The sequence below is a fragment of the Cervus elaphus genome, chromosome 14, assembly GCF_910594005.1.
Source record: "Cervus elaphus chromosome 14, mCerEla1.1, whole genome shotgun sequence".
In the NCBI taxonomy this organism is placed as follows: Eukaryota; Metazoa; Chordata; class Mammalia; order Artiodactyla; family Cervidae; genus Cervus; species Cervus elaphus.
The window spans coordinates 76,452,495-76,475,716 of record NC_057828.1 but is presented as its reverse complement, the minus strand read 5'-3'; the positions used below and the strand labels follow the sequence as shown (position 1 = coordinate 76,475,716).

Genomic DNA, 23,222 nt, shown 5'->3' with positions numbered 1-23,222 from the left:
ATCAACTGTACATCTATATACTAGTAAAAAACCAGTAGAAATTGAAATTTTTCAAGTACTATTTACACCAACTTGAAAACCCAAAATACTTGTGTGTAAATCTAACAACAATGTGAAATATTTAAATGGTAAAAATAAATCTAAGAAATCAAACAAAAGTCAAATAAATAGAGAAAATTCAGTGATTATGGGTTAGAAAATACAATATAATAAAGATGTCAATCCTCTATGATTGATCTAGAAATTCAGCACAATCCCATAAAATCCCAGCAGAACTTGACAAAAAGATTGTAAAATTTATTTAGAAAAATAAAAGCTAGAAATGTCAGTAGAAATTTGGAAGAAAAAAAAAAGTCATCTCATTCTACCTGTTGTCAAGACTTCTGATAAATACTACTATGAGGACTATAATCAAGACAGTGTGGTATTGGTGAAAGGACAGCCATGCAGAGCGTGGAACAGGAAAATACAACCTTTGGGGGAAAAAACCCTCAACACTGTGTTAGCACCATTTGCAAATATTTACTCACAGTGAACCAAAACTTAAATGTGAAATCTAAAACCGAAAGATTTTTGCTTTAGCAATAGAAAATATTTGCGCCTTAGTTAAAGATTTTTTAAATACAGCTCTAAAACCATGATTCTTTAAAGAAGAAATGTTAATATACTGGGCTTATTAAAATTTGAAATTTCTACTTCAAATACACTATTAAAAGAAGGAATAAAATGAGTCATAAACTGGTAGGAAACATTTGCAAAGCACACATCTGCTAATGGACGTGAATCTACAATATATAAATAACTCTCAAAACACAGAGAACAACCCAGGTTTTTAAAATGGGTAACATGAATAGACCTATTGCACCAAAGAAGATGTGTGGATCCAAGAATACATGGAAAGTTGCTCAGTTCATAGTAAACTACAGAATGGAATTTAAAACTACAATGAGATGTCAGTAAACAGCTATTAGAATAGCTGAACAAAAAACCCAAAAACTAAAGACTAACAATATGATTAATAGGCAAGAATATAAGCACTAGGAATGCTTAATACATTGCTGGTAAGAATACAGAGTGACATGAATATTTTGGAAGACAGTTAGGCAATCCCTTATAAGGTTAAATATACACTTAACATACACCTCAGCAATGTAAGTAAAAAGATGTATGTTTATATAGAAACCTGCATGAGAATATTCAAAGCAGCGTTAGTCATAATCATTCCACACTGGAATTAACTCACGTCCTTCAGCTGGTAATGGACGAACAGCCTAATCTGTATCCATGCAAATGGAATAATACTCTAAATGAGTTCCTGAATCATGCAACAAAAGAATCTCCAATGCATTACGCTAAGTAAAATAGCCATACTCAGAGGCTGTGATTCCATTAGGATATTCTGGGAAAGTAACACTATCAGGCAGGAAGCAGATGAGTGGTGGGCTGGGTGGGGAAGGTGTGAGAACTGGAGGGTTGATACAAAGTGACATGAAGTATTTGGAGATAATGGAATTTTTGTTATTGTGTTGGTAATTACATGATTATTTTGATTGATGAAAACTGATACAGTTGTACACCTTAAGGGTGAGATTTACTGTATGCTCTTTGTATCTACTAAACCTAACTGACAAGGAAATCATTAGGTGCAATTAGAAGCATATTGGCCCAACAGTGAAAAAAATCAGGGAACCTGAAGACAGGACAGTAGAAATCTAGCATGGTTTGGAAAGAAAGATTAAAACAAGAGATAGAGACAGAAACCTCTGGGAGGAAAAGCAAACAGTCGAACATACATCTAATTGGAGTTTCAGAAGAGAGAACAACGCAGGAAATCATTTCAGTAAATACTGGCCAAAAATTATGTAAATTTGATCCCAAACAACAACCCCACATGTCTGGGAAATTCACTGCCCTTAGCAGAATAAATTTTTAAAATTTTCGGAGAAACCCCCAATTAAGCTAAGCACAGCATGTTAGAACTAGGAGAAACAAAAGCAGCAGCAGCCAATGAGAGGGAGACACAGACCAGAACCTTGTATCCTTCTTCTCCTCGCCCAAGGTAAGAGTGACAGCCGACTTTTCTTATGGAGCTATTGAAACAAGAGGACAATTTCTGCTAATATGCTGAAAGAAAAACAAACAGACAAACAAACAAAAACAGTTCATGTAGAATGCTGTGTGAAGAATTTGTCATTAGTCAGCCTGGATTATCCTGGAGGAGGGAAAGGCTACTTACTCCAGTATTCTGGCCTGGGGAATTCCATGGACTGTATAGACCACGGGGTCGTAAAGAGTCAGACTCAACTGAGCAACTTTAACAACCTGGATTATAAGAATTGATAAGGAAGTTCTTCTGGCTGAAGAGAAATGATACCTGATGGAAATTCAGACCCAAAGAAAGGGAGAAAGCGCACTCTTCTGGTTTAAAAGGCTGTATATTATCTGCCCCTTATCTGTCATTCAGATTTAATCTCATAAGATGTTCTCTTGAACTCACTACTCAGGCAAGTGTTTTCTTGATTTTTTTCCCCCCAATTCTGCCAAACCCATTAGTGGATACTAAAGTCAACTAAGAGAGTCAGGATGAGTACTTTTTGTGAGTGGAATAGAATGGGAAATGCCACAGCACACTGGTGTGAAGGCTGAGTATTACTTCTAAGATTATCTCAGGCCTGTTGGTTTATATACTGATTGACAGCATAAAATGTGTTTCTTGATCTCTGGTAACAGTCCAGAATGTTTGGAAAACACTGCCCTAACTCCACTGACCTTTATTTCTTGAACATCCCAGCTTCTTTGTTCTGTTGCTACCTGAAAACTTTCTTTTTCATACCTTGGCATGGCTAGCTTCTTTTCAACATAAATTTGAGCTCAAACTGTTACCTTCTCAGAAAAGCTTTTGCTCCCTTTCTAAAAAAAGCAAGGTATGTAATTAGTGTCAGAATGATCTTAAAACAATCCCCGAACCGAAGAAAATTACTTTTGACCTTACCCTGAGTTTGTATCTGGTAGCCAGACAGTTCTCAAAACTTGTCAGTAATGGAAAGAAAATGTAGAAAAGCAAATGAACTATGACAGTCAGTTCTAGGTTTAAAAAAAAAATGCTAGATTTCTCCAGATCTCTTGGAATTCAGATGCACAAAGCTTTCTTTTTTCTTTTTTTTTTTTTTACCCCAATTAGTATCTTTTCATTTCTTTCCTATTTCTTCCCTCTGGAATTACTTTGCACTAGTTTTTCTGTTCCCGTGTGGAAGCGGCTTTCCATTAATTCTGGAATTTCTTGACTTTTCAGTGGTCAAATGTGTATATCCAAGCATTGAACATGGAATGATAGTCTCAGGATTTGGACCAAAATATTACTACAAAGCGACGGTTGTATTTAAATGCAATGAGGGTTTTAAGCTTCACGGCAACAGTACAGTTGTCTGTGGTGTGAACAGTACCTGGGAGCCTGAGCTACCAAAGTGTATTAAAGGTAAAAATACTGTCTTCCTTTTGTTTTTGTTCTTTATTATTTTACATTAAATATCACTGATGCAAGAATAATTGAAGAGAAATAGTTTCATATTTAACTGTGTTGTATTCATTTCTATAGTTGTATGACTTCAAATTCACAAGAAATCTGCTGCAGCGATTTTCTGTCTTTGTAGGGTCTTAGCATTTCATGTACATAACACAGGTGTATAAATTTCTCTTGCTAGGCATTCTTAAATGTAAAAATGGATAGCAGTCATCTTTCAGAGTAAATTGAAGCCTAGGGAGTTTTACCTAAATAAGTCAAGAATTAAAGGCATAATTCATGTGAATGAAAAGACAGTATTAATGCCCAAGTTTTTGATTCAGTCTACATTATTTTGTTTTCTAGTGTCGACTCCTCCCAGCACCCACCCTCCAATTCCCAGTACCCACCCTCCAGTTCCCAGTGTCTCAGGTTTAGTAACTTCCTACATATATTTTTTCAAAAATTTTTAAAATTCCTGGTGAAAAGGCCAGTAGTAACTCCCAAATGTTTGATCCTATCTGCATTTTTTTTTTATTTTGTTTTCCAGTGTCGACTCCTCCCAGCACCCAACATCCAATTCCCAGTGTCTCAGGTTTAGTAACTTCCTGATTATATATTTCAAAATCCTTTACATTTCTTGTGATTTTTTTTTCAAAATCTTTTAAATTCCAATGATTTATATTCATTTACCAATTTTAATAATGAAATATTAACAGCCTTTTTAGTTCTTAGATTGAGTGATTCTAAAATTATTTGCGATCTGCAGATAGAAGCAGATAGCAAGTTAAGTAAAAGCTTTAAATATGTTTCAGTTTCAGTTCAGTCGCTCAGTTGTGTCTGACTCTTTGCAACCCCATGAATCACAGCACGCCAGGCCTCCCTGTCCATCACCAACTCCCGGAGGTTACTCAAACTCATGTCCATCGAGTTGGTGATGCCATCCAGCCATCTCATCCTGTCATCCCCTTCTCCTCCTGCCCCCAATCCCTCCCAGCATCAGAGTCTTTTCCAATGAGTCAACTCTTTGCACGAGGTGGCCAAAGTACTGGAGTTTCGGCTTCAGCATCAGTCCTCCCAATGAACACCCAGGACTGATTTCCTTTAGGATGGGCTGGTTGGATCTCCTTGCAGTCCAAGGGACTCTCAAGAGTCTTCTCCAATACCACAGCTCAAAAGCATCAATTTTTCGGCACTCAGCTTTCTTCACAGTCCAACTCTCACATCCATACATGACCACTGGAAAAACCATAGCCTTGACCAGATGGACCTTTGTTGGAAAAGTAATGTCTCTGCTTTTTAATATGCTATCTAGGTTGGTCATAACTTTCCTTCCAAGGAGTAAGCGTCTTTTAATTTCATGGCTGCAATCACCATCTGCAGTGATTTTGGAGCCCCAAAAAATAAAGTCTGACACTGTTACCCACGGTTTCCCCATCTATTTCCCATGAGGTGATGGGACCAGATGCTATGATCTTAGTTTTTTCTGAATGTTGAGCTTTAAGCCAACTTTTTCACTCTCCTCTTTCACTTTCATGAAGAGGTTTTTTAGTTCCTCTTCACTTTCTGCCATAAGTGTGGTGTCATCTGTGTATCTAAGGTTATTGATATTTTTCCCAGCAATCTTGATTCCAGCTTGTACTTCTTCCAGCCCAGCGTTTACTTATCTGTAAAATGATTTCAAAGCGTCCTTACTTCAGTTCAGTTCAGTTCAGTTGCTCAGTCGTGTCCGACTCTTTGTGACCCCATGGACCATAGCACGCCAGGTCTCCCTGTCCATCACCAGCTCCTGGAGTTTACTCAGACTCATGTTCATCGAGTCGGTGATGCCATCCAACCACCTCATCCTCTGTCGTCCCTTTTTCTTCCTGCCTTCAATCTTTCTCAGAATCAGGGTCTTTTCCGATGAGTCAGTTCTTCGCATCAGGTTGCCAGAGTATTGGCGTTACAGCTTCAGTATCAGTCCTTCCAATGAATATTCAGGACTGATCTCCTTTAGGATGGACTGGTTGGATCTCCTTGCAGTCCAAGGGACTCTCAAGAGTCTTCTCCAACACCACAGTTCAAAAGCCTCAATTCTTTGGCTTCCTTACTTAGTGATAGTAAATTTAAAATGGGATTCATTTAAAGTGCTTAGCATAGTCCCTGGTATCTAGAAAGCTCTTAAAAGGTAGCTTGTTCCAATTACACTCAGATTAATATTAGTGTAGAGGAAGGTCCGCAGTTCTGTTTTTTAGCATGTATGTTTTCTGTGTCATCAACCTGGATAATTTATTCATTTTAAAAGTGATCTCTTGACACCGTACAAGGTGTCTTCTGGGTCCAGGACTGTTTCATTTCTCAGGCTGACCAGCTTGGTTCTTTTTTATAGTTTCATTTCTCAGGCTGACCAGCTTGGTTCTTTTTTATAAACTGGGAGATTTCTATTGTCTCTAGAATGAGACTAGTATTTCTACCACCTCCGTCACTTCCCCACTCGTAACAATTATTGTTTTTCTCTTTACTGGGCTTTGTTTGTTTGTTTTGGAGTTTTGTTTTTGTTTTTTTGAGGGGGATGGAGTTGGCAACAGAAAGTAAGTGGTATAACAACTAAAAGGCAGACAAAGCCCTTGCTTATTGGAATGAAACGGAGGAATTCTAGCAGGGACTCCTGATCAGCTCCTCTGCCTAAGACTTGAATGAGTATTTTGCTATGTTGGAAGGAATTGTTTTCCTAAGTTCAGGGCTGCTATCTCTGGCTTGTATTTAGTTGCGGCAGAAGCAAGAGACCAGAGGAAGGGTGGGAAGAGTATCATTCTGGGCAGACTTTTAATGAGTTGACATAAGCATTTCATAAAGAATTTATAAAGCACTAATACAGTTTAGTGTTTGAAAGAAGAATTCTGAGGACAGATGTACAATGAAGATAAAACTATGGGGATTATTTTAAAATATCAAAAATCAAAATTCCTCATGAGACTGTCAATCATTTTCTGTCCTCAGAGAGTAGGAAAAAGATCATTAGCAACATATAATGGTGATCAAGTAGATCTGATTATGCACATGTGAAAAACTGTAGGCAAAATACTAACTGGAGAAGGATACAACTTACACAACAGGAAACTATCTGAATGGTATTTTTTTAAAGAACCATGTGTTTATTCTGAGCACATTATTTTTATGGTTTATTATTAGTTAACTTCTAGGATTTCCACTATATAATATAGGATTTCCATTATATACAAAGGCACAGTGAACATTCCTGTGCATACATTCTTTGTACTTGGGTAAATATGTGTTTAGGTTAACTTTACAGAAGTAGAATTACAAAATTTAGGGAGTACATGTATTTTTCATTTTGAGAGTCTTTTTAAAAAATCAAATATCAAATTTAAATCCATAATTTTATATGGATAAGGCTAGAGAATTGAATGTAATTTTCCATTCCAGATTCCAAGCCCACTTCTCCAACCACGACTTCAGGACTAAGTCATCCAGGTTAAGTGGCTGAGCTTTTTTTTCATCTACACTTAGTTATTCACGTCCTTCTTTAAATTGATCTGTGTAGCTTCTGAAATTTCTTCAGTGTTTGTGGGTTGTACCTTTTCTCATTCTGATTTTGTTAATTTGGGCCAACTTTTTTCTTGATGAGTATGGCGAAAGATAAATCAATTTTGTTCATCTTTTCAAAAAACCAGCTGTTACTTTCATTGATCTTTTTTTATTTTTTTGAAAATTTCTATTTCATTTCTTTCTTCTCTGATCTTCATGATTTCTTTCCTTCTACTAACTTTGCCCTTTTTTGTGCTGCTTTTTCTGATTGGTTTGGTGGAAGGTTAGGTTATTTGAGATTTTTCTTCTTTCCTGATATGGACTTATGTTGCTGTAAACTTCCCTCTTAGAACTGCTTTTTGCTGCATCCCATAGATTTTGGATTTGTTTCCTTGTTTTCGTTTTCTCCACATATTTAAAAAAATGTCTTCTCTGATTATATCAGTGATCCATTGCTTTTTTAGTAGAATATTGTTTATCCTCCACAAGTGTACTTTTCTATTTTAGTTTTAAGTATAATCACATCGAATCCATAGGGTTATTCTGACACCACACTAATGATAAATTTGCTTGCTGTACCACAGAATATTGTCCTAGGAAATGTTACTGGACAAGAAGTAGAATGCTTTGGTATTGAATATAAATTTATAAGATTTTGATAACTACTTTTAATGATAAACATTAATGTAGTTTATATAAGGAGAATGAAATTATAAGAGTTTTTGTACAAAGTGAAAAAAATCAAAACCTGTAAACTTAAGAGGACTTTAAGCTATATTGTTTTATCTCCTTTTTTTTTTTAACTTGCATTTTTTCCTTTTTTCTAGGATATCCCAGTCCTACTGATGCATCACCCCCTAACGATGCCCAGGGTTTAGGTATTATTTTGTTACTGATATAACCTTGTGTCATAAGGCCCTAGTTTTCTATGTGGAAATATTACCATTTTCTATAATTAGAGAAAAACAACATGTTAAAAATTGGTGATAATTGTTCAATTTGTAGTTATAAAATTGTACATTTTAAGGAATTTTAAAGGTTCAGCTCCCATGACACTTTTAAATGGTACTTTTAGACACATGTAGATAATATAGATTTTAGGAGGCTGCTCAGCTTAGGATACCTAATAATAAGTTTGCTTTTTTAAATATTAATAATATGGCTATATGTAGTCTAACATATATAAAATTTATTTTCCAGGTAATAGTTTTACTTTGTAATGGCTGTTTGTAGATGAATTTCCTTTCTGTTGGTACCTTGTAAACACAAGCCTTAAAGTACTATTAGTCGGGTTAGTTTTTCTATACAAGGGTGGGGTAGCACACTAATGTTGGCACACACCGTTCACACAGTATGTGTTAAAAAACTTGATGGAAGTACAGTTGTGACAGTTAAATATAAAGATTTACTGATAGGGGAATGAAGAAAAATGGCTTACTTTTCTTTACACTAGACTAGTTTAGTTAGTCTTTTTCTAAAATGCACTTTAGGCTTGTTATATTTTCCCTGTGAAAACTGTGGTCAGACTGGCGCTATGCCAGGCAAATCCAGTGCCATCTCAGGATGTTTACATTCGATGACATTTATGAAATGAAGAGCGGAGCTGTGCCTGACATTGCATGCTGTGTTACACGCTATATGTTGTAGGTAATGAGTAGTGGCAGTCTAGAGGCAGAGACACTCCTGACCAGCATTTCCCAGAATGGAGATGTGGCGGTGCATCCAGAGCCCTCTGGACGGTCAGAAATGCGCGCTTGCGCTTCTGTGCGTGGTGTTACCCACGTGCCCTGGTGTCCCCTTTATATTCTTCATTTGCGTTACTTTCAGTGAGTCTCCCTGGGGAGTTAGGGCCACGTCTTCATCTGGGGAGAGAGTGGGGTCGCAGCTGTGGGGATACGATGAAGTCTTGTTTGTGAAGACTCTTCATGGGTTCAGAGCACTCTTTATGATTTATTCCACAGACTTGAGGGAAAGATAGATGTTAAATGTCTAACAAAGTCATAAGTGATGAAAGAACTGAATGTCAAACTAAACCAACCGTAGTTGGATACTCACATTTTAAAAATGGTTTTCCTCTAAACTAGTGAATTCTAATGGTTAACCTTCACTAAATAACCTGACATGGTAGCCAGAGCAAACAGCAGTAAAAAGTGAGGTTCCTTACTAAGAGTGTCACAAAGGTGTGTTCTAACTGTGGAATCTGATTAGAAGGGTTCTATGATTCAAATAACCTGGAAGCACGAGCAGTTTTGCTAAAACTAGATTGGTAGTTTTTTTCTCTGTAGTTACAGATGATCTGATGAAATTAAAATGCAGCTGCTCCTAGGAGATCCCAGATACTTACTTATCCCCCAAACTGTTTTCATTTTTCTTAGGTACAGGATACATTGTGCTCATTATTATTGCTGTAGGTAAGTGTCAGAAAGTTTGATACCAATGAAATCAAGACATTGCTCTCAAGAAGTGTGGTTTTTTTTTTGTAAGGTTTTTCAATATAGCTTTTTAGCTTGAAATTAAGTAAAACAGGAAAACCTGACTTTTTACATAATACACTACCTTGTATTAGTATTACTCTATTCCTTTCTATTCTGCATGTCCACGTACTAACAAACTCTAAATAATATATGTTGTTTCAAAGGTGAGTTTTCATCATATGAGTTTTCATCCCAAATATGCTTTGGGTAATTTTCTAAATCAGGAATTTCTCTGACTTACTGTATACTGTTTAATTCAAAGAATACAAGACACTGAAGAGTCCAAATGGAATAGAAACATATATGTGCTTAAATTAGATACCATTTTCTGGCCATGGGTATCTGAAAGCGTGAAAATGAAAGTGTTAGTCACTCAGTCGTGTCTGACGCTTTGCAACCCCACCAGGCTCCACTGTCTGTGGAATTCTCCAGGCAAGAATACTGGAGTGGGTTGCCATTCCCTTCTCCAGGGGATGTTCCCAGCCCAGGGATGGAACCCAGGTCTCCTGCATTGCAGGTGGATTCTTTACCATCTGAGCCTCCAGGGAACCTGTGATCAGCATTCATTTTTTTCTGCTAGGTTTTGGATCTTGGCAGTGATTTTTCTTGGTCATGTGACGTTTGTCTGTTGATTTCTTGTAGTTGCTCTTGGCATTGGATTATTGTTTTGCCTGTACCACTGTCTTTGCAGACAAAGGAAGAAAGGGTAAAGTACAGCATGTTTTTTTTAGTTTATTGCTCCTTCTCCCTGTTGACGTTCTTTTGTGCAGTGTTTGTTTGTGCTCTGTATTACGTGCCTTTAAAAGCTGTGCCTGCTTGAGTGTGCTGTGTGAGTTACGTTTCTTTGCTAAGATGTCTTCAGCTGATTTTAATACCACTGCTGTAAGAGTAATCTGTGCAGGTCGCGTCAGCTAATTCTGATGTAAGAAAAATTTCTGTGGGATTTGAGGTGTAAGTGCTGAAATAAATCATGGACCGCTTTGGGGTCTTCTCTACCCTAGGCATACCCAACTTCCTAGACTGGACTAATGGCCAAGATTACATATAAAATGATTCCCTGTGGAGACTTTGATAGCTGTAGTCACTGCAATTTTGACAGTGAAAGTTGTCAGTTGTCTATATAATTTAGGTAGGTAGTTGTGAGAAGCTACATAGATGTCTCTTTCAGATACCAAATTTGTTTTTTTTTTCTTTTAGATTTGTTATAGTTAAACTGGAGAATTTAAAGCAACATTATTTGATTTCCCTCTTATGTTCTCTTAATTTACTAGGTCGAAGTAAAACTGATGGGGTTAAACTAAAAGTTGCTGAGAGGGTAAGACTTATAAGGAACTTCATGAACTTTGTCTTTTTATCTATAAAAATGAAATAAGGGAGAGAGTTAAAATTGCAAAAAGGTACAAATGTATAATTTCTAAAGAGAATAGAGCTTTTAAACATCATCTTAAATTTTAATGAAGTAATTTAAAATCTAATGAAAGACTTAGAATAAAACTGGCGCATAGACCAAGATTAGGTGCTTTGATATTTCTGATTTTTAGTGATTTTTTTCCCTATTGCTTTGTAAATCAAACTAATAATTAAAAGTGGTATTAATGGGTTTATGATATTTATATTCCTTTTATTTTAATCATTGCATTCGGACTGTGTAATAAAAGTACATTCTTCACTCATAAAGAGCTAAATTTTTTTTTTAATTTCTTGGTCATCTTTTAAAAATATCCACAGTGCCTTTGTTTGAACCTTGAATCTTATAGAACATATAATATGCACGTTTGATTTCTCTATCAGTGGTGTATTTTTAAAACTACATATTCACAGGCGGTGTAACACGGAAACACCATCAGTGAAATATTTGACAAGTCTAAAATTTGTTAACTAGAAGTAACTTCTAAAGAAAGCAGAACAAAATAGCTTTCTGCTCCTTACTGGCCTTTGTGTAAAACGTCGTTACACGAAAATACAGTTTCCTAACAAATATTAACCAAACTCTTGTCTACCAGTGAATGAGTCTTTTAAAGCTAAACAAGTATCTGAGCATCACATCCCCAGCTTAAAGTACCAGTAGCATTAGAGTTCTGAGATCCCATTTCTAAAGAGTTCCCCAGTGAGGCTGCTGCTGGGCCTGGAGGACACTTAGAAAAAGCAGGGTGTAGACTGTTAATGATGTGCCCGCGCTCTTCAGCTTTGAGGAAGCACAATCAAGCTTATTGGGAAATGGTTCACCTGTTCAAGACAATCAAATGGATTGTTTAAAGACTTCTCATTTTTGTGCATGCTTTTTTAAAAGAATGTGAAATAATACCTAGCTTTAGTTTTCTTTTCTTGTAAAAAGGTAATTATTTTTATTATTGATATATTTTTTGCACTATTTAATGTCCATTCTCCCCCCCGCCCCCCCAAATTGCTTTCATTGCTTTGGAAACTCCCTTACAAGACTGTAAACTATATGCAGTTCCTTCTCTATTTGTAGGGATAACTCTGGAAGCAGGATACCAGGTGCAAAAATTGCTATTAATGAGAACTGCCTGGTAGTCCAGTGGTTAGAACTCACGCTTTCACTACCTTGGGCAGGAGTGCAGTCCCTGGCTGGGGAGCTGAGATCCTACAAGCCTCAAAACAAATCAGAAACACACATTTGCTGTTAAAACTTGATACAAAATGGATTTGATATGAACTTGTATTTTCGATAATTTGGGAACACAGTTACCCTCCTACAGGATTTATACCAAAGCATGAAAATAAGTAGTTTGTTTGCCAGGGGGATCTTAGTTTCTCGACCAAGGATCAGACTCAAGCTCCATGCATTGAAAGAGCAGGGCCTTAACCACCGGGGAAATCCCCTAAGTAGTGTGTGTGTATTTTTTTAAGATCATTAAATTATGAAAAATGGCCACAAGGTTAAAGCATTCTGCTATAGTTTTCTGTTTCTTAGCTGTCACCTGAGAACAGAATAGGGTCGCAGGTGAGCTGACAGGCTCCATCTGCACACCCCTTCCCTTTCCCACACAGCGTCCTTTGCTAACCAGCTCTTCTGCCACATTTTCCAGACTTGGAGCCACAGCCCTTCGCTCTCTGCTTTGCTCCTGCCCGAGTCCTGTTTGCATGTCCTGATTATGTGGTTCCAAACACCAGATGTCTTTTGTTTACATGAATGTTTTCAATTATTTGTGGTGAAGTTTTTTTTTTAATAAATGTATCATTTTTCTCTGCTCAGGTTAAATCATCAGGGGATAAGTGAGAGTTTGCTAAGTTTAGTAGAATTATTGAAGTAATTTATGTGTTTTAGTAATAGTAACCAAATACCTTTTTTCTTTTTTTCCATTAAGGATATTTATTACATGTGCAATTGTAAACTACTTTAATGTTATCTTAATAAAGATTGATCGAGAAATGTTATAATTTTTAAGTTGTGTGCTTAAATGCATCTTACTGAAGCTTTTTTGGATATACTGTGAATGGTAAATCCAGTTCAGGTGGTGGTGAGTGTAACGACATGGTCCAAAACTTGAATGGTCAAATTAACTTGAACATTTTTCTACCTGGTTCTCAAAATTCTTAACCATTCAACAAAGGCTTTAACATTTTTAAGCAAGAACTAGTAAATAACAAAGATTTTGTAATTAGTTGAGAGAGCATATTTACAAAATTTAGATCCATCCTAGAAAAATGGGAGGTCATATAATGCTTTAGAGAGGTCTTTCCTCAGGTGAAAATAGTTGTGCCACAGGAAGAAACTGTCCTTGATGCAAAAGGTGCATCAAATGGAGGACGTCATAAAATCAGTTTCTGAGACAGTATTACAGGGGATTAATACAGGCCCCATGTATTGCCTCGAAAGCTATGGTGCTGGAGACCCAGACGATGTCTCCTCACACACTCTCATTCTGAGAAAAGGAGTTTACATTATTCACTTGAGACTAGGTGGTTTCAGAAGTAAACAGCTTGTATGCAAATTTAGAATCTGTTTATCTGCTGTATGATCTATAAGACTTCAAGGGTAAAGTTGCTTCTTGCACCAAATTCTTGGTTCAACTTCCTAATGAGAATCAGGAGAGACATAGTTTATGCACCTAATTGTCAGCTTTACTTCCCTTCTCCTCCCTCATTGATTTTATCCCATTTTTATGCCACTCTTGCTTCCTTTTGGTGCGACCTCACTATTTTATTCCACACTTTTCCCTTCCTCTGTTCAGCACATACCTAACTGGTGAGAGCCACAGACAATAAATTTTATTTCTCTCTGAGAAGAGATGAGAGAAACGTTTGCTTTTATCATTAAAAGGTATCTGCTTTCTGCTGCGTTTCTTTTCAGAGGTGTCCTTCTATAAAATATTTGATGAACATTAGATATCGATATCCTGAGCTGAGCTAAGTGGACAGTAGACATCAAGGAGGGCATTTGAATTCTGGTTCCCCTTTGCAAGATTATTGATATTTATATTTTCTCCTTCCCTGTTTTAATGTAAAATAATATGCACTGACAGTCTTTTTCTTTGACATTGGCACCAACAGAGTAATGACCCCTTGACCTTTGGTCAGACTGTAACAAGTATTTGATATAGCTGTTTATTCAGGACTATTGTGGAGAGCAATTCAATAGTTAGGCCTATCAATGAATCCTCAAAGATCACTATATTCATGTGAAGTGAATAAATAGGCTTTTTTTTTTCTAGTAGTGGAACACTTATTTTCTTTCTAGTAGTGGAACACTTATTTTCTTAAATAGAATTTTAAATAGAAGTGCAATATATGAGAAGGATAAATAAGCATTTATATAAAGCTAAAGAAACAGCTCAGCTCTACCTTCTAGCAGCTGTGAATCCAAATCTGGGGGAACTTTTTTAGTCTAATGGGAAATCATCAGATAGTTGGTCCACTTGAAGTTCACTTTTAGTTTTTTTTTGACAGAAACCAAACTACATTTTATGTAATTTTGATAAAGAATTTTAGTTTCAGCTTGTAAATATTAGTTCTGTAAAGGCATTTAACTGATTCCCTCAGTCAGTATATTTTTAGCATATAAAAAAGTAAATAAACCAGCACCAACAAAAATCCTCAAATTTTATATGAAATGCATTCCCTTTAGCCATTTAATCTCCTCCATCTCTGAATGAAATGAATTGGAAGTTCTTTTTCTGCCTGAATGTCTCTGCATAGTTAGGAAGAGAGGAGATAGATTTCCACACTCACGTGCAAGGCGCTACCTTAGGTGACAGTCATGAACTTGAGAGCAGATTCCACAAAGACCAGTAAGACAGGCGGTTTCTTAGTAAAAGCAGAGCGATGTCTTTGATCACAGGGGCAGAGGGGAAGACAAAAACATACCAACTACCCCGCCCTATATATCTGCTGAGTTCTCTAAGGAGTCCTTTGAGGCTACAACCAACCAGGAAAGTGGTTTTCAGACAGGCTGTGAGCTTCAAATTGTCTGTAAACACTTGAAGTTACCTTAGTGAATGCTGAAGGTAATATAACTGTAATTAGTAACTCACTTTCACATTTTAATCATCTTTAAATAGCTTGTTATATCCAATGAGTTGTTTCTTTAACTTTATATAAATGCTTATTTATCCTTCTCATATATTGGATTTCTGTTTAAGACTCTATTTAAGAAAATAAGAGTTCTACTAGAGGGGAAAAAAGTGTTTTCCCTTCAGCAAGTAGAAGAATACAGTGGCGTTGGAGGGTTCCTTGAGAGCCTGACTGCTGACGTGCTCTCCTGAGGACACGGCCATGTAACAGGGGCCGTGCTGTGACGGCGCTGGTTCACAGCGAAGCCTCTCCCGCCAGGGGAATAACACAGCCTCCAGGATTAACAGTTAGCTCTCCCGCGAGGTGGGCCCCCCGAGGGTTTGCTGGGGCAGGCACGCTGTAAGTCACCGCCGGGCCCACGTTTGGTTGTAGCCTGCCTGTTGTAGTCAGTTTCCTAAGCGGGAGTGGAACTGCGTTCTGCAGCTCCAGAGTCCGTGGTCCTGAGTGGCTGCTGCGAACGCCAAAACCGGCTCATCCTCCGTAATTGAGCTTGGGTGCACAGTACACGTCAGAGTCAAAGACCTCATGGGGGAAAAGGTACAACCCATGGATATTGGCTTATGTAAACTATATGAAAATTAATTTTCTTTTCCCATTTTTAATGTGGCTTCTAGAAAATTCAAAATTCCCTGTGTAATTTGCATTGTATTTGTTTGGAAACCGCTGGATTTGAATAACAGGGTTTAGAAAGATGTTCCTTGTTATAAAAAAAAAAAAGAAAAAACCCAAAAACTGTGTGGTGTGAGTTTTACTTACTTAGGAGACTCTCTAACCAGAACATGTGATTTCCTTGACAGTGAGGGGTAAATGAAGCATTACTGAACGTGAACACTCTGAATCATTACCTTTGTAAAAGTTTCATCTCAGGGCTGGCTGGATTTTATTTTGTTTTTTTATTTTTGGACTCAAACATGACTTTATTACTTACTTGTGCACTATTAAATTCCTTAACTATTCCATGCCTTAGTTTCTCCATCTGTACAATAAGGATAAAAATAATACACACTACAAAGGACCGTTATCAGCATCTGATGAGTTATTATTTGTAAAAGGCTTAGAAAGCAGGCATCATATAAGTATTTATCAAATAGACACCGCAGATTGTCAGGTATGTGAGAAAGACTAACTCCATACTTCCTTAAGCTGCTAGAGTGTGATTTTCAGATCTTTAGAGCAGAACATAATTTTAATTAATACATGTGCCACCTAAGGCCTTTCGAAACCTGGCCCTTATTTGGTTTCTAGCCTCACTCCTCGTCCCTTTCTCCACCCCTTTTGCCTCAGTTCCCAGAGTCACGCTGTTAAACTGCCCGTTTACCCTTGAGGCCTGCTCTGAGCCTTCTATGTCACATCATGCAGAAAGACTTTTTTTTTCCCCCCAATTATTTTTATTAGTTGGAGGCTAATTACTTCACAATATTGTAGTGGGTTTTGCCATACATTGACATGAATCAGCCATGGATTTACATGTGTTCCCCATCCTGGACCCCGCCCCCCCCCCAACCTCCCTCCCCATCCCATCCCTCTGGGTCTTCCCAGGGCACCAGCCCCGAGCACTTGTCTCATGCATCCAACCTGGACTGGCGATCTGTTTCACCCTTGATAGTATACATGTTTCGATGCTGTTCTCTCAGATCATCCCACCCTTGCCTTCTCCCACAGAGTCCAAAAGCCTGTTCTATACATCTGTGTCTCTTTTTCTGTCTTGCATATAAGGTTATCATTACCATCTTTCTAAATTCCATATATATGTGTTAGCATACTGTATTGGTGTTTTTCTTTCTGGCTTACTTCACTCTGTATAATGGGCTCAGAGCTGGATTTTAAATTGGAATATTAGGAAAATATGTTTCTCTCTAGTCTCTCCCATTGGCCCTAAATTAAGATAGGGAGATATTTACTAAGTATATGCAACTGCTCTATTTCTTGTCTTGGAGGAAATCCAAACTACAATACAGAAATAGAAAAAAGAGTTTGTAGAGTGAGCCTGGTTGAATACTGGAGTAACTTTAAAAATCATTTATTTCCTAGTTCATTGACTCTTACTAGTATATAGTTTTTTGTTTTTTGGCTTTTTCTTTTAATTGTCCCTATTCTAAATGGGCTTCTGGAATTAATGTATGTACTTATTGTGTTCATCTCTGATGCTATTTTCTTACCTTGCTTCGTAGGGAACCACAATATGACGGTACGTACTGTTCTGTTCCCTTATAGGAAAGCAGAATGTAGCGCCACATACAGCACTTATCAGGATAAAGCAGCCACTTCAACAGAATAGATGAACTGAACCGTTTCCAGAAACGCATGTATCATTCAGCCATGAAAATGAAGGAAATCTTGCCATTTGTGACAATACAGATGAACCTTGAAGGCATTTTGCTGGGTAATAAGTCATATAAAGAAAGACATGTGTACTGTCTGATCTCACTTATATGTGGAATCGGAAAAAACAAGCTTTCAGAAAAAGAAAATGAGATTTGTCGATGTCAGCGGTGGGGGGGGTGGCAGGGGTGGGATTGAGTAAAGGTGGTCAGAAAAGACAAACCTTCAGTTATAGGGTGAGAAAGTAGTGGAATGTAATTACAGCACAGTGGCTACCATGAGTTACTCATACTGTATTTATATTGGCAAGTTGCTAAGAGAGTGGATCTTAAAAAGTTATAATCACATGGAAGAAAAAAGTTTTTTGTAGTTCTAATCACATGGAAGAAAAAAGTCTTTTGTAGTTATTGACATTATTGAATCATGCTGTATGCCTTAAACTTACACAATGCTCTCTCTCAATTTTGTCTCAATACTGAAGGGAAAAAAAGTATAAAAATTATTTGCTGCTTTGTTAAACTGTCAGAAATAAAACTAAGTGATAGCCATAGGAACATTAGAACATTTTAATGTGGCTGAAGTATAGTCACTATTCTTTAATGCTTCTTTGAAACATGTATAAATTTAGTTTTGAACATCTTGCCTGTTTTTCCTTAAATAACACTTGATTTATGCGGCAGGTCAACATGGTATTCCCGGTAGTGCTAAGGTAGGGAAATGTTTTTTTTTGTTGTTTTTTCTATAAGATCTCCAAACTCAGAGAAATATATTGCAAAATGACCTTACATTTCATTTGCAAAGAAAGTGATTTTGAAGTCTTTTTTTGTTCCGAGGTGATTACCAATTCTTAAGGTTCATTCTTTGAGTTTCTTAACTAAGAATCTTACTGGAAACTACTCTTACATTTAATAGATTTAAAATGCTATTTTTAAAAATTTGTAACCTCGTGGTAATTTAGAGACGCTATTAAGTTTTTGTCTGGCATTTGTTCTTCACCCCTTTTATTTATAATAAGCCAGTCTGAGAAACCAAGAATTCAGCATCAGTTTCCGGCTTCTGTACCAAGTTAGAGTACTCTTAGCACCCATGGCAACAGCACCAGCTCAGGACAAAGGGGACGCTGCGGCCTTACAGTGTCCTTAAGAAGAATTCCACTTTATTATTATTATTGTACTATAGTTGTTTTTTTACAATGTTGTGTCTGTTTCTGCTGAAGAATTCTACTCTCTGAGAGAATCAGAGTCCACTCTAGAGTCTGGCTCCAGGGCGTTTTCTCTCCCCACTTGGATAAAGATATGTCTTACTTTACACATGTCATCAGAATGTGAGCAGTTTTGAAGGGAATAAATTCAGCAGATAACCTCAGGTTGTATCAGAATCTTAAGTCTTTGTGGGCTCCTCACCTCATCTGTAAAGGGCAGAGTGAAAACGAACCCTGTATTTCAAAAAAGCAAACTCAACTCTGGATTAGCTGTGGTCATGCAGAGGGGAGGAGAGACAGAACAGCTCAGGTGGGTCTGCTCACTCAGGTTGGACAGGGCCCAGCCCTCTTTGTCCTCACACCAGCGGCCACAGATGAGGGACTCTGCTCTAACTCACAGTTTTACAGGTTTTTTTTACACGTTAAAAAAATTTTTTTTTTTTTTTTAAATTTTTTGGCCATACCTTGACATGCAGAGCTATCCAAGCTTGAGATCAGACCTATGCCCCCTGTGGTGGAAGCACGGAAACCCAACCACTGGGCCATCAGGAAGGTCCTCACACTTCGTAGTTAGTAGCACAAACTGGGCCAAAGAAGAGTTTCCTTATAAAGGTATGAATGAGGACTCAAGGGTGAACAGGAGTAAATACTGTTTTTCTCCCTAAGGACATGTTTGTAAGGCCCTCTGTAAGTGGTCCTTCCCTTTGTAATCTTGGGTAAGGCACTTGGAACATAAGTTTGAACAGAATAAATTTAGAAATTCTGAGACAAATCCAGAGTTGAAGTTTTGCTGTACCCTTTTATCACATACTCTTCAAGAATCTAACACTTTCTCAGAAGCAAGGGGGTGGTTGTGGTACATATTTCTTAAAACCTCAAGGAAATGTTTTCAACCAAAGTTTATTGTGCTTACCAGAATAGACTTTCACAATAGCTTCCACTTCAAATTTAGTTTCTCCAGGGTAACATAGTTACATGTAAGATTGAAATATGTGTGTACATATAAATTATGTTCTGTCTGCAAATAACTTGTCAATTACTTAAATACATGGAGAAACCATTTTTCTCTAGAAATGTCTGTCTGAATGAGAGGGGAAAGTGTATTTGAATTTAAACTTAAAACTGCAAGAGTGAATCCCCAGTGGAATGAGACGTCTCATGTCTGTATTGTTTGTTTTCTGAGAAGTGAACCTTTGAATCTATTTTGAAAATAAAATGTCATTATGGAGAAGTCTCATATGTGATGATGCATTTATTTCCAGTGTGTTTTATCTCAAATGAGAGTGCACCTCTAATCGGGCCCACCTTCTGGAAGCATCCCCCTCCCACAGTCACCCCTTCTAACCTCCAATCTCAGCCTGAAGTCTGTCCAGGCTTCTCCCCCGCAGCCTGTCTCATGCTTCCCCCGCTCACGGTGTTCAGTCCCACCTCGTTACCCACAGCATAAAGTCCATTTCATGATACTTGAAACCTTTCTACAGTTAACGCCCAGCTTTTGTCCGCCTGCAGCACTTCAGATAACCTGCTCTCAACCCAGCCAGACAATCCGTCCTGTGCTCTCTGCTGTATTCCAGGTTCACTGTTGCCCGAAGGCCTCTGGTCCTGTCTGATCCTGGGCATCACTCAGGCCCAGTTCACAGAGCCCTTCATGTGCAGCCCTTCCCGATTCCTGCCTGGCTCTCAGCCTTCATGATTTCCTGGCATTGAGGGAACACACGTCTATGTGTGTGGTAGAAGACATATCTTCCGCATCACTTTTATGCATGGGTGTTGCTGAGTAAAAACCCAGGTCCCAACCATGAAAGCATAGCATGTTTCTGAACCACGGCTGCACTCTGGAATCCCCTGGGGATTTTTACTAATGCCTGGGCACCCCCACACCCTCCCCCAGATACCTGTCACACTGTTGACCTGAGGTGTACCTGGGCATTAGACATCTGTAAAGCTTCCCAAGTGATTCTAATATACAGCTAAGGGAGAACCTCTGCGTCAGTGGTTCTTCAGCCTCACAGTCCACGTCTGCATGTGAACTTGCACATACAAACTTGTAACGACAAAGGTAAGTGCTTATATTTGCAAGAGAAAATTGTGTTTTTGTAATTCAGACTGTTAAGTCAGAAGATGACTAAGACTTGAATTAAGATCTTGTCACCCAGCTAATCAAAGGAAGCTGGTTAAAAAGAAAGGAAGCAATCTTTGTAATGCCAACACTGAGAACTAGGTTGGCTACAAAGAACATTTTGCCAAATTTTATTTACCTGTAACCTGAGATCCAACAAGTCCATCCTAAAGGAAGTCAGCCCTGAATGTTCATTGGAAGGACTGATGTTTAAGCTGAAACTCCAATATTTTGGCCACCTGATGTGAAGAGCTGATTCATTTGAAAACACCCTGATGCTGGGGAAGATTGAAGGCGGGAGGAGAAGGGGAGGACAGAGGATGAGAGGGTAGGATGGCATCACCGACTCGATGGACATGAGTTTGAGCAAACTCCAGGAGTTGGTGATGGACAGGGATGCCTGGCGTGCTGCGGTCCATGGGGTCACAAAGAGTCGGACACGACTGAGCTCCTGAACTGAACCGAACCTGAGACTACTGTACTACTGTCTTGGGCCGGGCTGGGTCTTCTTGCTGCACAGGGCTCTCTAGTTGCAGAAAGCAGGGCCTGCTCTCTGGCTGCGGTGTGCAGGCTTCTTTCGTTGCAGGGCGTGTGCTCTAGGGCGCAAGGGCATCATTAGTTCGTCACATGGTCATAGCAATTATGGCGAGTTAGCTGAGTTGCCCTGTGACGTGTGGACTCTTACCAGACCAGGGATCAAACCCTGCACTGGCGGGCAGATTTTTAACCAGTGGTCCTCCACGGAATTGCTGTATTTTCTTTTAATTGTCGTAAGATATACTGGAAGAGCTTTTATGGTGATAATGAAAAGTCTTCGCCTTCCAGAAATGATACAAAACTGAAAAGTGTTAGTCGTTCACTCCTATCCGACTCTACGAGTCCATGGACTGTATACCCTACTAGACGTCTCTCCATGGAATTTTCCAGGCAAGAATACTGGAGTGAATTACCATTTGATCTTCACACAAATTTGTGGGGTCGGGTGGGGATGTTGTTTGTATTTCCCAATCGGCATTGCTTTCATCATTTCCAGGCTCATCTAGAAAACCTTACCTTGGAATGTAGTGGGCAGACTTTAAAATCCCCACACTGCTGCCCTCCTGTGGACTGTGAGGGCATTTGACAAGTTCTTTGCTTGGTTCAAACTCAGAGGTTTTAGTCACTGCTGGGTTACCTAGAAGTCATTTTCAATTCTGTTTTAAATAACTAGCTCTTTCCTACTTACCTTCTAAAGAATTACCCTTAAAAATGGCTAATCTCAGTCCCTTATGGCTTACATATGGGGAAAGCATAATATAGGGGGAAGCATAATACAGGGGTCTGTGGTCAATAAACTATCTTCCTTCCCTCTGGTATGCACACCAGCAGGAGGTGACCAAATCGATCCAAGTCTGCATCCCACTGAGAAAGTTACCCACCCTGATTCTTCACTTGCTGGTTCGAGAAAACCCGTAGAGCATGATAAACATGTGGTGGTGTAGTCGCAAGTCGTGACTGACTCTTTGCAACCCTATGGACTGTATCCCACCAGGCTCCTCTGTCCAGGTGATTTCCCAGGCAAGAATACTGAAATGGGTTGCCCCTTTCCTTCTCCAGGGGATCTTCCCAACCCAGGGATCAAGCCCAGGTCTCCTGCATTGCAGGCAAATTCTTTACTGACTGAGCCAACCCAGAAAGCCATAAACATGTGGTAACTTACGTAGACCCATGCCTGGCAAAGGATTTTCTAAGTGGTCACAAAAGCAGATTCAAGATGTCTTCAAGATAAACACTGCTCAGCAATCTTATTAGCACAAACTACCTTGGGATGCTAATTTTAGCTAAAAAGCTGTCAACCTTCAGATGAATAAAGAAAAATAATCCTCCATGAGTGGCCCTTCAGTTACAACTAAGGGGCTTTCGTTTTGCTTCTTATGACACAGCCACGAGCACTTGTTTAAAATTAAGCATTCATGAGAACTCCAGAAACTACTTTCACAGAAAAGATGTCCCAAGTCATTGTTTTTCTGCTTTCATGTTAAACCTAGATCTTCTGGCACTTTCTCATTTGGAGACTGGAATCATAGCAACCTGCTGGCAGAATCCATGGGTTACTTGCTTTATTGGCAATACATAGCCTGGAGCCAGGGACACAGTAGGTGAATCAGAAGCTGTCCAGTTTGTTACAGTTGACCCAAAGCTTTTATGCCCATAGGTCTGTGTTGTAGCTACCTCAGCAGAGGTGAATAAGGCAATCCAGGGTCGTTAACTGCTCCCGCCACATCCTGGGAACCAGAACCTGAATTCTCCAGTCAACAGCCCCAAATAGCCCTGCAGCTACAGTGGGAGGTGCCCCCCATTCCCAGGGAAGTTTTCCCAACAGAGGCTTCACCCACCTCACCCCACCCCACCGGGCAGGGCAGCCAGCTGGGGGGAGACTGGCAGGAACTGGACCTTGAAAGGCTTCCCGGGTGGTTGAGGTGCCACCATGTATGGAGAACAGGTGTGAAATCAAAGTCCTGCAGGAAGATCAGGGCTGGCCTTGCACTTTCTGCTCAAAAA

The 23,222-nt window shown here is 38.7% G+C and overlaps 1 protein-coding gene across 9 annotated transcripts in view; it reads left to right on the top strand.

The window, feature by feature from the left end:
• CD46 (CD46 molecule) overlaps positions 1-19,793 on the top strand; it is a 38,158-nt gene extending 18,365 nt beyond the window's left edge. Inside the window, exons 6-14 of one of the 9 annotated variants that reach the window (XM_043923084.1) lie at positions 3,293-3,475; positions 3,866-3,931; positions 4,050-4,094; positions 6,929-6,976; positions 7,858-7,908; positions 9,406-9,441; positions 10,147-10,210; positions 10,776-10,819; positions 17,254-19,793. In XM_043923084.1, the coding sequence (XP_043779019.1) occupies positions 3,293-3,475; positions 3,866-3,931; positions 4,050-4,094; positions 6,929-6,976; positions 7,858-7,908; positions 9,406-9,441; positions 10,147-10,210; positions 10,776-10,785 (503 nt within the window). In that variant the 3' untranslated portion in view covers positions 10,786-10,819; positions 17,254-19,793. Of the gene's footprint in view, positions 1-3,292; positions 3,476-3,865; positions 3,932-4,049; positions 4,095-6,928; positions 6,977-7,857; positions 7,909-9,405; positions 9,442-10,146; positions 10,215-10,775; positions 10,820-12,554; positions 12,911-17,210 lie in introns of those variants that run through there. The other 8 variants (XM_043923085.1, XM_043923086.1, XM_043923082.1 and 5 more) reach the window with 8 other exon arrangements.
• The last annotated feature ends 3,429 nt before the right edge of the window (positions 19,794-23,222 follow it).